At 46.9% G+C, this 17134-nt stretch overlaps 1 protein-coding gene across 1 annotated transcript in view; it reads left to right on the top strand.

Moving 5' to 3' along the window:
- Positions 1–16821, top strand: part of PPIG (peptidylprolyl isomerase G) — a 776344-nt gene extending 759523 nt beyond the window's left edge. Inside the window, exon 14 of the mRNA XM_069616162.1 lies at positions 14992–16821. Coding sequence (XP_069472263.1) covers positions 14992–16648 — 1657 coding nt within the window. The 3' untranslated portion in view covers positions 16649–16821. The remainder of the gene's footprint in view (positions 1–14991) is intronic.
- The last annotated feature ends 313 nt before the right edge of the window (positions 16822–17134 follow it).

Here is a 17134-nt window from a genome sequence, read left to right as displayed (position 1 = left end):
CTAAATGGCTCTCTGACAAGCCGACTTCAGAATCCAGATTGTTCCAAATAGGTGGCGCCCCATTCTTTTTAAAAGAGGTGATATGGTTGCCTAAGTCAGAAATGGGAAAACGCCCGAGGATGATGAAGCTCGGGTGGGAGATATGGCGGAAAGCCTATCAGTTAATGGGGAACCCAACCCCATGCTCCCCGCAGATCCCATTGGTCGTTGTGGCCGGAAAAGAAAGACCACTGAGACTAATGATTAGGAAGCACTGGGAACCGGTAGGAATATCTACAATGGGGGATGTGTGGCAGGAGGGGAATATGCGGGATTTTGAGGGGCTGGTTGAGGACACAGGGTTGCATGCAGGACAGTATATTGCATATCATGGGGTGGTGCGGCGAATTAGATACCTGGTCAGAGGTAGCACTAGCAGAGGAGCCGGACGCCACCATAGACATGACATGACATGATATAGCAGAAGGAGGGCATGAAACATCTAGATTATATGAGATGATAATGACCAAAGTGGGGAAAGAGGTGGTGCAACTTAGGCAGGACTGGGAAGAAGAGGTGGGGACCCCGATGAGTGATGGGATGTGGGAGCGAGCTCAAGGGTATCATAAAAGTGTCAAACGCCAGATTACAACATATACAATTATATATAACTCACAGGGCATATATGACACCCCAAAGAATAGCCAAATTAAAAAATGCAGGACGTCAATCATGCCCCAAATGTAACGAAGAAAATGCGGGAATGACGCATGTGTTCTGGTCACATCCAATAATAGAGAAATTCTGGGGGGAAATAGCACAAAAGATGGATGAAAAAGGAATCAAAATGGGGGTGGATACAGCATGGGCTTGCCTGATAGGTGGGTTCCCCAGGCCACGTAAACTTCAGCATGTAAGCAAGCTGAAAGATCTGTCGTATGTTCTTGCAAAGAGAAGAATGGCTATGGGATGGAAGGCGTGTTATAAACCCAGACTGGAGATGTGGTGGAAAGATCTACAACAATGGGCAGAGGCAGAGACTGCAGTGTGGCAGGAAGTGTGTAAAGGTGGGGGTGTGGGGGAGAGAGGCGGGAACCTTATTAGACTGGAGGCAAGTAATAGCTGAACTATTTTGGCCCACGTATGAAGAATCTAGCGACCGGGATTTAACGATTATCATGGGTGAGGAACCACTAATGCAGGATGTAATAGCGGAAAGGAAAGAGAGTAGGCTTGGTGTGGGGGTGGGAACGGGAGAAGCAGTGGACCTGGATGCAGCACTGTATATTTGATTATTTTTCTTTCTTGCACTGGAAGTTTGGTTTGTATTGTTTGTTGAAAAGGTAATAAAAATGTTCGGAAAAAAACTTTGCGAATTCCGAATTGGTTCCGTCGCAGAACGCCCTGTTCCTGGGAGCCAGACTTGACACAGTGGCGCGGTTGGCCTCACCGTCGGAGGAAGGGACGAAGGCCATCCTGGGCAAGGTACAACGGCTGTTGACCATGGAAGTCGCCAGGGTGAGGGCCATCAAGTCCTTACTCGGCATATTGTCATCCTGCATCTACCTCGTGCCTCTGTGCAGGTTGCGGATGCGGCCACTGCAGGAGTTCCTAAACGCCTGTTGGATACAAGTGGCGGGAAGCTTCGTAGACGAGATCCCACTCAACAAGACTTTCCGTCATGCGATCCGGTGGTGGGGCACCCGCACGCATCTCGCAGCGGGTATGGACTTCCAGACCCCAGTGCACCAGAAAACTGACGACGGACGCCTCCCTGGAGGGATGGGGAGCGCACACCGGAGATCTCCATGCAAGAGGCCTTTGGCTCCAGGAGGAGAGGTACCTGCACATCAACGTCCTGGAGCTCTGGGCCATGTTCTGGGCCCTCAAGTCTTTCTTTCCATCCCTCAAGGGCAAGGTGGTGCAGGTCTTCACTGACAACACCACCACAATGTTCTACATTCGGAAGCAGGGGGGGTACCATACCCCCAGCCCTATCCAGGGAAGCGCAGGATCTGTGGCACTGGGCCGTCGCCCAGGGGAATATTCCTGGTACCTTCTCATCTGGCAGGAGTGAAAAACACCGTCGCTGACTCACTCAGCAGGGAGCTGCGCCCCTGCCACGAGTGGGAACTTCAGCAGGATCAAGTGGATCTCCTATTCCGACGGTGTGGCAGTCCCCAGATCAATCTGATTGCAATGGCGACGAACTCCAAGTGGCAGAGGTTCACCAGCAGGTTTCCCCAGCTGGAGAGCATGGCCAATGCATTCTCCTTCCCCTGGGACGGCCTGTTCCTGTATGCCTACCCGCCGTTGCTTCTGTGACCCCATCAGTCAACTCAGATGGTCCTGGTGCAGGATGATCCTCGTTGCACCAGCGAGGCTGAGGCAGATATGGTTCCTGGACCTTCTGGACATGTCAGCGTCTCTCCCCCTGACCCCACCCCCCCTCACCCCCTGTCAAACTGCCGACGGACGTGGATCTTCTCGCCAGGGAGCGAGGCGCCTTCCTACATCATGACCCGGGATCGCTGAACCTGCAGGCCTGGCTCCTGTGATATGGCCACAACATCCCGGCGGACTGCATGGAAGTCCTTGCAAAGGCCACGGCATCCTCGACACTTAAGTGCTATGGACATAAGTGGAAGAGGTTCTCTGTCTGTTGCCGTGCATAGAAGTACAACCCCCTACGGATCACGGCCCCTCAAGTGCTGCCGTACTTGCTGTCATTGGCCAAGGCAGGGCTGACGCATGCCTCCATCAAAATCCATCTGGCGGCTATCTCCCACTACACCAGAACTCTGGGGCGGTCGTCGCTGTGGTTGCATTGCCTGGTGAAGAGTTCATGAAAGGACTGTTCCGCTCGTTCCCGCCGGTGAAGGCTCCGGCGTGGGAGCTCAATGTAGTGCTGACCAGGCTCATGGGTCCGCCTTTCGAGCCCCTGCACTCAGCACCGCAGAAGTTCCTATCGTGGAAGACAGCTTTTCTTGTGGCCATCGCCTCTGCACGACGAGTGGGAGAGATCCAGGCCCTCTCCTGTAAGCCTTCATATCTGACATTCCACGAGATGAGGGTAGTGCTGAGGACGCACCCCTCCTTCATGCCCAAGGTGCCGTTGGATTTCCATTTCAGCGAGCCCTTGGTGTTACCTGTTTTTTTCCTGTCGCCTTCGTCGCCGGCTGAGAGGACTTTGCACTCACTGGATGTGGCTAGAGCGCTGAAGTTCTACGTGGACCGCACAAAGAGTTTTCGGAAGACATCACAACTGTTTGTGAACTTTGGACCTGTGAACCAAGGGAAGGCCCTCTTGAAGGCTTCCATTTCCAGATGGCTCTCCGGCTGCATCATGCACTGTCACCGGTTGGCAAACCGACCTTTGCCTGGCCATCTGAGAGCCCATTCAACCAGAGCAATCGCTGCTACTACGGCGTTCCTGTCTGGTGTGCCCCTGCTGGACATCTGCAGGGCTGCTACGTGGAGGTCGACGCACACCTGCACTGGATTCTACTGCGTCGACCGGGATTCCAGGGAGGAGTCCAGAGTCGGCAAGGCAGTGCTGCGCAACCTGTTCGCTTGAAGGTGAGCCTGGTGAGGAGGTAAGAGATGCTTAATATTGAGTTGTTGAAATGCTTAATGTTGAGCCTTGCCACCTCCCGTGGTTGTGCCTGTGTGTACTATGTATTCTTGTATTCATGAGCATGTAAATCCATGCCAGGCCCCATGCTGGAGAAGGAACAAGTTACTTACCTGTAACTGTTGTTCTCCAGCATGGGTCTGGCATGGATTCACATGCGAACCCTCCCGCCTGCCCCTCTCTCTTCTCTTGGTCCTAATGCCACTTTACGTGCTACTAAATCTGAAGATGGCTGCCAGAGGAGGGGCTTAGGTAGAGGGCAGTATGACCCAGAGACCAGTGATTGGTTAATAATAGAAAGACAGTTCAGAAACGAAACAGAAACTGATTTTTTTCTTTACCGAGGATTCCCAGCCTGACGGGGAATATTCATGAGCATGTGAATCCATGCAAGACCCATGCTGGAGAACAACAGTTACAGGTAAGTAACTTGTTCCATACTCGGCACTATTTGGGATATATGGAGCGAAAGACGGGACATGGTGGGGGGGAACAACATGGCCATCTCCACTGAGTTACATATGGTCACCGGGAATCTGAGAAGATATACCGGACCACCCCATGTACCAGACATGGTTCGATGCGGGCTTGGAAAGGGTGGGACAACTGTGGAAAGGCCGCACATACCTGCCGGACCCCGAATTGGAAGAGGCACTTCAGATCCTCCCAATCTCTGTATTTCTCTACTTGCGACTTAAAGGTGTGATGACTAGGGAGAAATGGTGCACAAAAATACAAAGAGAACTAACACCAATTCGAAAAGCTCCTGGAGACACACACTGAAACCAAGGGTTTGGTCAGACCAATGTACCGAGCACTGATTGATAGTGGCCAAAATGTAACCACAAAACTCAAACGAAGATGGGATAAAGATTTCGGAAGGGAACTCAGCCAGGACACTTGGTCTAAAATATGCAGAACGCCCTCACACGTATCAATTGCTGTCGAATTTGTTACACGCTATTACATTACATTATTACACAGATAGCAGTTTGACCATATAGGCTATCCAAAATGTTTCAGACCTCAAGTCCCATGTGCTGGAGAGAATGCAACATGAAGGCCACATACTGGCACATGTGGTGGGACTGCCCCGGGATACAGATATACTGGGATGAAGTCCTAGGTTGGATAAAACAGGTGGTTGGTATTACTAGGAATCTGTCACCTCTCCCTATGTTATTTGGACTGGAAGAGAATGAAGATGGAGTAATAAGGCTTAATGGCATAGCAGGCCCGTTGCTCCTTGCAGCAAGAGCCTGCCTGGTAATTAAATGTTAAGCACAAACCCTCCCCCTCAACCCCCCTCCCCCATCTAAGAATGAGTGGGTCGGAGTAACCACTAATGTATGGACAATGGAGAGAATCACAGCTGCCCTCCATGGAAGATCTGCACAACACGAAACAGTGTGGAATAACTTCACGAATGTATTTGTAACTGATTCTGTAAACTACTCTATATGATTGGAATTCAGAAGATTGATGATCCATTAAAACTACCCAATGATGTCATGATGTGATACTCTTAGTTTTTCCTCAATATTAAGGCACAATACTGATACGTTTTGTTAATTTTATGTCATGTCAAGAGTGAAATGCCAAATGACCTACTACGATCCAGTAATCCATCCAAAACCAGTTGATCCACGAGAGCCACTGACCAATTAATGGGGGTGGGAAATGGGAGGGTGGCAAATGGGAAAAGTTAAAGGGTTTCAAAATGACAGATACTCATAATGTACAATGTTTATTTCACCGATATAAAATGTCTTATCTGTTATGTATGTAACTTTACCCCTCGTTCTGGAAAAATAATAAAAACAAATTTTGAAAAAAAAATGCATGGGTCACCCCGATCTTCAAAAAAGATACTTTGGACCCTATGTTAGTAATTACCATCCAATCACTAATGTACCTCTTTTAGTGAAGATCCTAGATAGAATAGCTTACTTGCAATTTCTCAATTTCATTGAAGCAAACTGTTAAATACGTAACAATCTGGTTTCTGTGCTAAACATGGCATGAAAACTGCTATGCTCGATCTCCGATCTTGACAGGCATTGTGGATTCAGGTCGGGTAGCTATTCTTATGTTGCTTGATCTCTTGGCTGCGTTCAATCTTGTTGATCCTCGAAAGACTGGAGAATCTCTCTAATTGCCCCAAACCAGCACTTTCTTGCCTTGCCTCCCTTTTGGGCCCTAGATCAGCCAGGGTGGCTGCTGACGGATTTTATTCTCCTCCAGAACTATCCTGTGGCGTTCCTCAAGGAGTCTGCCTTTCTCCCACCTTGTTTAACCTATATATTCGTCCTTTCTTTGACCATCTGGATGATCGTGGCATCAAATATACTAATCATGCTGGCAATGCTCAGGTGGTCCTTGAGTTGACGGGTGATTATAACCGGGACCTTAATTCTATTGTTCTGGTCTATGATCTTATTCAGAGATGGATGAATGCCAACTTGCTTGCCTTAAATGGAAACGCAACTGAATTTGTTAGGTTTGGCTTTAGTCGACGATTATCCATCCTGGATTCTAGCTATGGTCAACTTTCCATTGCAGGTTGTAACATCAAAACAAGCCCTTGGGTTAAAGCTGTGGCTATTTGGGCACCAATCTTAACATGAAAAAACATGTTGGGCACATTAAGTCCACTTGTGCGTCCACCACTAAACTCATCAGACCAATTAAAACCTATCTGACACTAATGTTGCGACTTTAGCTACTGCTTTGGTGAATTCTAAAATTGATTACTGTAATAGTGTTCTAACTGGCACTACTAAAAACAACTTGAAATCTTTGCAGTTTGCTCAAAACAATGCTGTAAAAGCGGTATGTGGACTTGCACGTAGGGATCATGTTTCACAAGCCTGTTGGTCTTTGCATTGGCTCCTGATTAAAGCTTTGAAACACTTTGTTTCAATCCCTTTGAGCTTTGAAACACTTTCCTGTGTATAGGCACTATATAAATAAACCATACAATACAACATTGCATCTCTCATAAATTGTTATCTTAGACATATAAATCTCGGACTAATCAAGCCCCCCTGTATTTCTCTAACAGAATTCGTAGGAATCCCATTCTACACTCACTTCGCTCTAAGGGACATAAACATTTTCAACCTCGCCATAAGCTACAGAATATTGGCAGATCCAGTTTTGATGTTTTTTCGCTCCTGCCCTATTGAATTTCTTGCCGCTTGACCTTAGAAAAATTCCTGACCTATCTTTAAAAAAGCCATTAAAACATTTGTTTAATTCTGAGGACTCAACTAGGCACATTGTTCCCCCTTTTCTGCCCTGTCTGGCTGTTCTGACTTTTCTGGATCTTGTTTTTCTTTCTTCTTTCCTATGCCTGCGCACTGAGGCCATTGGGCGAGTTGCGCATTCAAATAATTTAATAATAAAGTGGTGGTTGAAAGAAAACTTTACAGGGAACAGACACCACAACCTCACCAGATGCATCACTTTCAGGTTTGGGAGCTCATTGTCTCCATTCCACAGCCCAAGGCATGTGGGCTGGCATACTCACAAGATAACTTATCAACACCCTAGAGTTGCTTGCAGTTCTCAAAGCACTTCAAGCCTCCCAACAGCTGTTATTTGGAAAGAATGTGAGAATCAATACAGACAGTACAACAGCCATGTTTTAAATCAGCAAACCGGGCGAGATTCCACTCCCTCAATCTGTCCACACTAGCTCAGAAGATCTGGAGCTGGTGTCTAAAGGGAGGGTTAAATCTCCAATCACGATATGCTCCAGCGGAACACAACTGCCTGGCAGACATGGTAAGCAGATGCGCATGTCAACCCTCAGCCCACGAGTGGGAGTTGTAGAATGTCTGAATGTAAAACATTTTTGCATGTTGGGAGCAGCCAGACATTGATCTATTCGCCACAAGGGAAAACGGCAAATGCCTAAATGCCGCCTCTACATTCCTGCAGAAGGGATCCAAGTGGAACGAGCTGTGGATCAGTTGGCCAGGGATGTTTGCATATGCTTTTCCTTTGACTCTACTGCTGAACAGGGTAATCCACAAGATGCACCTGGAGAGAGTCACAATGATCCTAATAGTTCCCATGTGGGCTTGTCAGAAGTAGTTTTCACAGCACCTCTAAATTTCCATCTGCCCTCCAATGAAACTGCCATGCTTCTACAACATGCTGTCACAGAATTGGGGGGGGGGGGGGTTAACCCTTCATCCTCAACCCCAGACAACCAACGTAGCTGCTTGGCGCCTGAAGTCATAGTTTGCCCAACTTAATGTGTCTTACATATCCATGCAGATTTTAAAGGAGGCTCATAAACCCAACACTAGACACTGCTTCTTTAACAAGTGGAAAAGGTTTGTAGTTTTGTGTACAAAGTAAAATATCAGCCCTATTGACTGTTCTCCCTCACACGTAGTACGTTATTTATTACATTTGTTCAACGCTGGTCTTGTTTTCAATTCATTAAAAGTACTTCTCACAGCACTATCTGATTATACCACTCCTCAAAGTAAAAAGTCTTGGTAGAGAGTACCAGTCGTCAAATCCTTCATGGAAGGAGTCAAATGTCTGTACCCACCAATGGCTAACCCACCACCAGGATGGGATTTAAACGTTGCCTTGAGCACGCTCAAGGGGAATCCCTTTGAGCCAAAGCATAAAGCAAGCCTAAAAGATGTCACTCATAAAGTAGATTTTCTCATCGAGATTACATGTATTCAAAGAGTGAGTGAACTTCAGGCATTATCTGTGGCAGAACCCTTTGTCACAATATACAAGAACAAAGTAGTTCTAAGAACACATCCACGGTTTTCGCTGAAACCTGTATACATTTCCTATGAACCAGTCAATTGAACTTCCTGCTTTCTTTCAAAACCCAGAAAACGCACATTGCACGGAGTTACCCGGCTTTCAGCCATATTTTGCTAAATATATTAATTTCCCAGTTCTTCCACTCCCACGTCGAGACATCGAAGTTCGAAGACCGACGCTGGTTCAAAGAACAAACAACCGTCGAGAGCTGCACGACGGACTTTGGGCCTCAAAAGGCCTCTGGCCTCGGCCCAGCAAGTAGGGAGAGTGGGGGGTGGAAACATACTCTACACTCTTATTTTTCCTACACACACTAGCCCGCTGCCACAGGGTGCGTATGGAGGGCACCCCACTTAAATTTTGCCCCAAGTGCAACCGCAAGTACCCTTGGGTTGACAAACACGCCATCTGTAACCTCTGCTTGCCAAGGGATCACCCCGAGGCGAACTGCAGAGCGTGTAGCCGGTTCAAGGCGAAAACACTAAAGGACCGCTCGACCAAACGTTGGGCCCACCACGCCAGAAAACTCGAGGCTATGGAAGCGGAGGGCGCCTTCAGTGATGGCAGCGACGCTGTACAGACGCCCAAGCGCAAGTCCCCGACCTCGGAAGATTGTCCGGCAGGGCAGTTATGGGGAACACACCCGGCGACACGAGCGCTACCCACACCACTTCTGCACCTAAACACTCGAAGTCCAACCGAGACTCGACACGTGTGTCGAGTTCTCGGAAAGAGGCATGAAGAGAGCGGTCCACCAAATCGATGTCCTCTTGGCGTTCCCGGTCAAGATCGCCGCACGACACGAGGCAACCGTTCACAGCTGCGAAGAGTGCCTCGCTCACCAAAGTTATGGAGGTACGATCATCAGAAGACCAATCTGACCTCCAGCCCCAGGCCGCACACCAGAAGTCGGCACCGCCAGACCGTTTGGCGGCTGCTTCCGAGCCCCGACGTGCTCACTCGAAGAAAGACACTACCCTCGAATCGCGACGCCAGGCGTCGAAAAGCTCTGAGAAGGTGAAAACATCAGGGAAACACTCTTCTACTCATGGGGAAGGGGGTAAACCGCAGAAGAAACCATCTCACTCTTATTCTGCACTACAAACACTTAAGGACAGTTCAAGTCTTCAGATAAACATAAATCCAAGACCTCTGTCCAGGCCTCTAGGTCCATACAAGGAATAGAAGGGGAACCCTCTCAGGAAATGGTCATTCCCAGCTCCAAAAAATGGACCAGTGAAGATATAGACAGGGTAATGTCTAGAATGTCCTCCCTAGCTGACTTCTACTCCAAGATCCCAGAGCACTTCCTCACCTATACCCTGAACAGTGCTACTCCTTTGGGATCCAGGGACCCTTAGCCCCCTACTAAGAAACATCGGGTTGAGACCCCAACTCGGGGACTGATTTCAGAACCTTTTTACATACAGCCTTACACACAGTATGGTTAGGATCCACAACAGTACGATGAGGATCCAGACTTGGTAATGTTGGATGACCAAACTGGGGTGGACTGTTATGGGGATGACGAGGGCCAAGAGGGGGAGGAAGATGTCGCAGAAGTCTACAGGATAGACTCTCCTGTTCGCAAAGAACCTCAGGTTATCGACTCTCCAGTAGACAACCTGCCCCTCCTAAATGAGGTCTTGGCTAGAGCGGCAGAGCACTTCCGCATAGACACTCAGGGAGCACAGGAGGAGAGGGACTTTGCAGAACAACTAGTGGGAGAGAAGAGACCCATTGTCCAAGTCATTCCAATTCTCAAGTCCACCCAACAGAGAATTGATCCTTCCCTTCTCACTCCTAACCTCACCAGGGCTGTAAACCCCAGAACTGAGATTGTTCGGGGCCGTCCAGTCAGACCCGCTTTACATAAGGGGTGAACTGAATCCCGATTCCTTGGTAATTACTAACACCAGAATGAGGGCGGGGACACCTATCATCTGAGGCCCCCCAGACAAGGAGAGCAAGAGAATCTATGGGTTGGGAAGGAAGGTAGCCTCCACTTCCGCTTACCAGGCAAATATTGCCAACACCACCACCACTATGCTGGCAATTTACAATTGCCACCAGTGGGAGCAGGTAGCTGCCCTCATTGACTCTGCACCGGAACCACTAAAGGGTCAGTTGGCTCATGTCGCGTCGGAGGGGAGAGCCGTGTCCGGTTGCATCCTTAAGGCAACCTTTGATGCTGCAGATAATGAGGGCAGGCTCCTAGCAGAGGGCACTGTCATTAAGAGGCATGCTTGGTTAAGACAGTCAGGTTTAAAACCCGAGACGCAAGCATCCCTAATAGACATGCCGGTGCAACTGAATCTCCTGTTTGACAAAGCGATTGAGGACGCATTAAAAACTGCCAAAGGTGAGAATGATACTCTGAAATCCCTGGGACAGTTGACGAACAAGCCCCCTAATCAAAGAGGGAATGGTAGTTTTCGTCACCCACGCAGCCAGAATTCCCAAAGGGGCTGCAATTATAAACAGGGGAAGGGTACATCATGGGGTAACCACCAACAGACTACCCAGTTACGGCAGAGGAAACAAAAGAAGCCGTGGTAGAGGCAGAGGCAGAGGCAGCCCCAGCAGAGGCGGCGCGCCTCCTGCAAAATAGTGACGCTCCGCTCAGGGTCCCTTCTCACGCATCCCCGGTAGGGGGACGAATTTCCAACTTCACCCAAGCTTGGGAAGGGATCACATCAGACAGATGGGTGCTGTCCACAGTGTCCGCAGGATACTGCATAGAACTGCCCAAGCGTCCCCGAAACCACCCTCCACGTCAAAAGATACATTCCTTGGACCACCAAAAGATCCTCCTCGAGGAGATTGTCAATCTTCTAGCAAATGACGCGATCAAACTCGTCCCGGGCAACCAGGTAAACAAGGGTATTTATTCAACTTTCTTGTGCCAAAAAAAATGTAACAATGCACCCAGTATTAGACTTAAGCCCTGCAAGTCTGTCAAGCCCCAGAAATTTTGCATGACTACTCTCCAAGAGGGTAATCCCCCTCCTAAAAAAGGGGGATTATATGGCAACATTCGACATGAAAGATGCCTATTTTCATATTTCCATGTTCCCAGCGCACAGAAGATTCTTGCGCTTCAAGGTGGACAGCCGGCACTACCAGTTGAAGGTGCTGCCCTTCAGTATAGCCTCGGCTCCAAGGGTATTTACCAAGGTGCTGGCGGTGGCACACCTACGCAGGGAGGCAATCCCAGTGTACCCTTACCTGGACGACTGGCTCATCACGGGGGATACCCCAGTAATTTGCAGATTAAACATTCAAAGAACGATCGACCTCTTCGAATTGGGTTTCTCCATAAACGAGAAAAAATCAAGCCTTGTGCCAAGCACCTCCAAACAGTTCCTAGGAGCTGTCCTAAACACTCAAGAGGGGTTGGCCTTTCCATCAGAGGAAAGAATTCGGAATCTACTAATGCAAATTCCTCCATCAGCCCGGTCGCCAGATAAGGGTGCGCAAAGTGATGTTTGCTGGGCATGATGGCGTCATGTATTTACCTGGTCCCCCACGCCACGCGCGCCTGTGCATGCGACCCATGCAAGAATGGTTGGCGAAACAGTGGTCTCAGGCAAGTGGTCAGTGGAACGATCTCGTTGGTCGTTTCGCCAACACTTTTCAAAGTCTTCACTGGTGGACAAGAGAGAACCTGTCAAACCTTTTACGATCCAGAGGTACAGGCTGTAGTCACAACAGGCGCATCCCTGTCAGGGTGGGGAGCACACCTCCATCACCACAAAGCTCAGGGTCTCTGGTCTCACACAGTGGCCAAGAATCATATCAATCTGCTAGAGCTTCTGGCAGTATTCAGAGCGCTTCAAGCGTTCGAGCCCCACCTGTTGAACCTGTCAGTGCAGATCTTGACAGACAGCACAACAGCGATGTTTTACCTAAACGAACAGGGAGGGAGTTGTTCGCCAAATATGTCCAAGCTTGCCCAGACAATTTGGATATGGGCACTCAGACGGAATATTTACCTGTCATCTCAACATTTTCCAGAGGATCTCAATTCGCTAGCGGACGCTTTGAGCAGAGATCCCCTCCCAGAAGAACACGAATGGTGTCTACACAGAGAAGTCGTAGAAGACATCTTCTCACAGTGGGCTTTTCCACCAACCCCTCTCATGAGGAAGGTGGTCAGCAAGATACACAGGGAATCGATGACGCTCATCCTAGTTGCTCCCATGTGGGCGAGGCAACCTTGGTTCCCACACTTATGCAGACTAGTGGTGTGCGAGCCCATCAGGCTCCCATGCTGGTACAACCTTCTGTCCCAGCACCAAGGTCAAACAGTGCATCCTCAACCCAGCTCAATGGACTTGGCAGCATGGCTCCTGAAGTCATAGTTTGGACATCTCAACTTACCACAGAGGTGCATGGACATCCTAAAAGAATCTAGGAAGCCAAACACGAGGCACTTTTACTTTGACAAATGGAAAAGGTTCATTATATGGTGCCAGAATAAACAAATCAACCCGGTTGATTGCACTCCTTCCAACATTGTCACCTACATGCTCCACCTGCTAGATGCAGGGTTGATATTTAATTCACTCTAGGTACACCTGGCTGCGCTGTCAGCCTACACCACCTCCCATAACAAGGTTTCGAGGTGGAAAGTACCAGTGGTTAAAGCCTTCATGGAAGGGGTAAAGAGACTCCACCCTCCAATTTCAAACCCACCACCTGGATGGGACCTTAATGTGGTGCTTGCTAAGCTCACGGGGCCACCCTTTGAACCCATGCATAAAGCCAGTCTCGAACACTTGACCTCTAAAACTGCCTTCTTAGTAGCTATTACATCCATAAGAAGGGTCATTGAAATTCCAGCTCTGTCAGTGTAGGATACTTTCTTTACTGTTCATAAGGATAAACTGGTTCTACGAACACACCCTAGGTTCTCACCTAAGTTCATTTCTAAATTCCACGTTAACCAGTCCATTGAGCTTCCGGCCTTCTTCCAAGAACCCAAAAGCTTGCTGAGGTGAAACTACACACTCTAGATGTGCGAAGAGCGGCCCTCTACTACGTAGACAAGGCTGCTAAGAAAAACAGACCAACTGTTTGTCTCCGTAGCTACAGGCAGAGATGGAGATCGCGTCTCTAAAGGTGCCATCTGCAGGTGGATAGTCAACTGTATCCAGCTATGTTACTCCCTTTTTGAAAGAACTCTGCCTTTTACGTCAAGAGCCCACTCTACTAGAGGCACTGGGGCCACTCTGGCTTTCATTGCAAATGTACCCCTTGCCACCATTTGCAAAGCAGCTACATGGAGCTCTATTCACACTTTTACTCAGCACTACTGCATTGACACTCATTCCAAGACAGATACTCAAGTGGGACAAGCGGTTCTAAGACATTTGTTTGCTCATGGCCCTTCTCACATCCCACCTCCTTCTAACACTGCTCGCTAATCTATGCACAGCATGTGATCTAAGCAGATTCCATAAGCCTCAGAAGGGATACATTACTCGCCATAATCTGATTTCTGATGCTTGTATCCTCTTAGATTCACATCGCCCGCCCTTCCTCCCCTCCGAGAGAAGGCGCATGGATGCTTGTAGTCTTATCTTTCTATCTATCTGCTTGGATAATCTGTAGTCGCGCTACTCATGTCAGAAAAAATACAATCTGAGGGTCCAACATGCGTGAGGGGATCATGGGTACAGTGGATGTCAAACTAGGGATAGTATTACTGGCACGCCCTGTGTCGATGCCCATTTTCGAGTTTCGAAAAACAAACTGTAATACTCCGCAGCGTCCACTAGATGTCGGCCTATGCACAGCATGTGAATCTAAGCAGATACAAGCATCAGAAATACGATTACGGTGAGTAATGTATCATATATATATATTTTCAGTTTGATTTGTCCCTGGAATATGTCCCACCTTTTATGCACCCTCATGAACTGGCTCACCAATTGGTCTCATCTTTGTGCTACTGTACAGTCACCCTTGGGGGGGAAAGCCTCCACCATCTGTAAATGGGTTATTGAGTCATTTCCGTTTGACATCCCTGTTCGTAAAATAAATACTAATACAAATATTTATTCCTGGCTTAAAGTACATTTGCAAGGTAATCTTTGGCTACTCTTTTTATCCAAGTACCAAGTACTTGCATGACTCTGTACTGTAAGATCTTGTTAATATGTGATACTTTGCAAAATGCATATTATAATGGAGCTGTCTTCTGATAGACCAGGTTATCTCCCCATTTCAACTGTGGAGTATGAGAACCAGTTATTTTCACTTGGTAGCGTTCAAATGTGAAATGCGTAGCAGCTTTTGCTGTTAAATGATCATAGCAATCGGGGAATTGGCATACGTCTATGCAGGGAATGTTCTAATTACCAATTTCACTCATATAGTGTGACCGTAAAAATGCGACATGCATTTTAAATGTTGGTTTGTATTTTACAGCAACTATGGGTTGGTTACAATATATAAATGTCGACTGGGATAATATTGTTCTAAAAATATGGATTATAAAAAGAATTGTAAACCTTGAAGCATCTACTCAAATGAATCACTTCAAAAGTGTTTTTGATTTCTTTTTCTAGAGGTGAAGTTAATGAGAACAAGGCAGAAAATGAAAAAAGTCCTGTGAGAAGCAAGGAAATAAAAACAGATCATATTCGAATATCTCTAAGCCCAAACCGAAGAGATCGGGCAAAGAGAACTAAAGAACCTAAGTCCGCCAGTAAAGACAGAGACACAAGAAGGCACAAAGAAAAGGAAGAGCTGCATAGCAAAAGCAAGAAAAGGGCCAAGTCAAAAAGCCGAAGTAAAAGCAGAGAAAATATGAAAAGTAAGGACAGTGAATCCAAGCACAGCCGGCATGAGGACAAGAGAATACAATCTAGAAGTAAAGACTGTGATCATGAAAGGGGTAAAGAAAAAGAAAGGCATTCCGTGGGCAAAGGAAAAGAGAGAGAAAATAGCAGAAGCAGGGAACGGTCAAAGCGTGCTGGCTCAAAAAGCAATGAGCGTAACTGTAAAATGAGCAAGGAACAAGAGAAAGAAAAACATGACGGGTCCCGAAGCAAGGAGCGAGAATCTACTAAAGGAACACACAGTTCCAGCAGCAGGATCACTGACCCCAGCAAAAATAGTGACAAAGGGAAAAGGGCAAGATCTAGGAGTAAAGAGCAAGAAGCAAGCAAAACTAAGGATCACCTGAAAAATAAAGAGAGGGCTCGGTCAAGAAGTAAGGAAGGAAACCGTAGCAAAGATCAGTCAAAAAACAAGGAAAGCGTTGAGCTAAGAAGGAGAGAGCGAGGAAGAAGCAGAAGTAAAGACCAACCGAAAAACAAATTGGAGGTCCGGTCAACCAGCAAGGAGCACGAGTCGAGCAAAAGTAAAGATCAGTCAAAAAACAAAGAAAAAACTCGATCAGAAAGTAAAGAAAGAGAACGGAGCAGAAGTAAAGACCAAATGAAAAGCAAAGAAAAAGTCCTTTCGGGCAGTAAGAGAAGAAGTCGAAGTAAAGACCAGACCAAAAAAAAGGATGAGTCCAAGTTGCATAATAGGGAACGGGAGAGAAGTAGAAGTAAAGACCATCAAAAACGGGCAGAGTCAATAAGTAAAGAACGAGGTCGAAGTAGAAGTAAAGACCAATTGAAACACAAAGAGGCAGCCAAGGCAAAAAGCAAGGAACGTACACAAAGTAGAAATAGAGACCAATTGAAAAATGGTAAAAGGACCCGGTCCAAAAGTAAAGAACAGGAGTGCAGCACAAGTAAAGATCACCAAAAACACAAGGAAATTGAAACAAAAAGAAAAGACCGTTCAAGAAGCAGAAGTAGAAAAGCAACACCAGATAAGTGCAGCAATAAGGAGAACAGGAGGAGATTTCAGTCTGTGAGTCCAGAAAGTGAACAACGTAGCAAAGAAAGTATTAAAAATAAAGAGACTAAAAGTTCACATGAAAAAGATAGTGACGCTGAAAGCCAAAAACAGCAGCTTTCCATAAGCCCTAAAAGTATCAGTACTGTGAACACAGAAAAAAATCAAGATCAGGGTACAAACTCTCATAAAACAAGCAGCACAGAGCGAGAGATTGTGTCGTCTTCACACAGGAACACAGAGAAAGAAGACTTAAGATTAGAGGACAAAGAAATACACCAAAAATCCAAGAGCAAGGAGAATGATCAGACCCATGGTCTTGGAAAGGAACGTTCTAAAAGTCCGGAGTCAGATGGTGGTGGAAGTGGTTGAGGGAATTTTATGGACTTCTCTGGTTTCTGAGTCTCTCTCTTTAAGTTAGCGGCTTGGGAACATGTTTAAGCAACATTATTTTTTTTTATGTGGACTTTGGTTTCATTTTTGATAATCTACAGTCTGGAGCATTTGTACTGCTACGGTTTTAATAAACTTGAACTGCAAAATGATTTACATGTAGAATGTTAACAATTTTCTTATTTCTGTATCCTTTGTCTGCTGCAAATTCCCAAGTTTTCTGTTTTAAATTGTACTCTTATGTGATCCATTGAAACAAATATTGCATATGAAGGTACTTTTTGTGGAAAGACAAGGTGATCTTTATTATTTTAAAAATATATTTTCATGAGCATTCATGTTAGGCGCTCGCCATCGGTTTGGTTTTTCTCAAGTGTTTAAAATCTTATCGTGTACAGAAAGATTAGTAAAGTCTTTAAATGTTCTTACTTTTAACCTTTCTCTGGCGTGAGGTTTTGTTAATAC

This window comes from Ambystoma mexicanum, chromosome 9, assembly GCF_040938575.1.
Source record: "Ambystoma mexicanum isolate Mex_15411 chromosome 9, UKY_AmexF1_1, whole genome shotgun sequence".
NCBI lineage: Eukaryota > Metazoa > Chordata > Amphibia > Caudata > Ambystomatidae > Ambystoma > Ambystoma mexicanum.
This window is presented reverse-complemented; position numbering and strand designations above follow the sequence as displayed.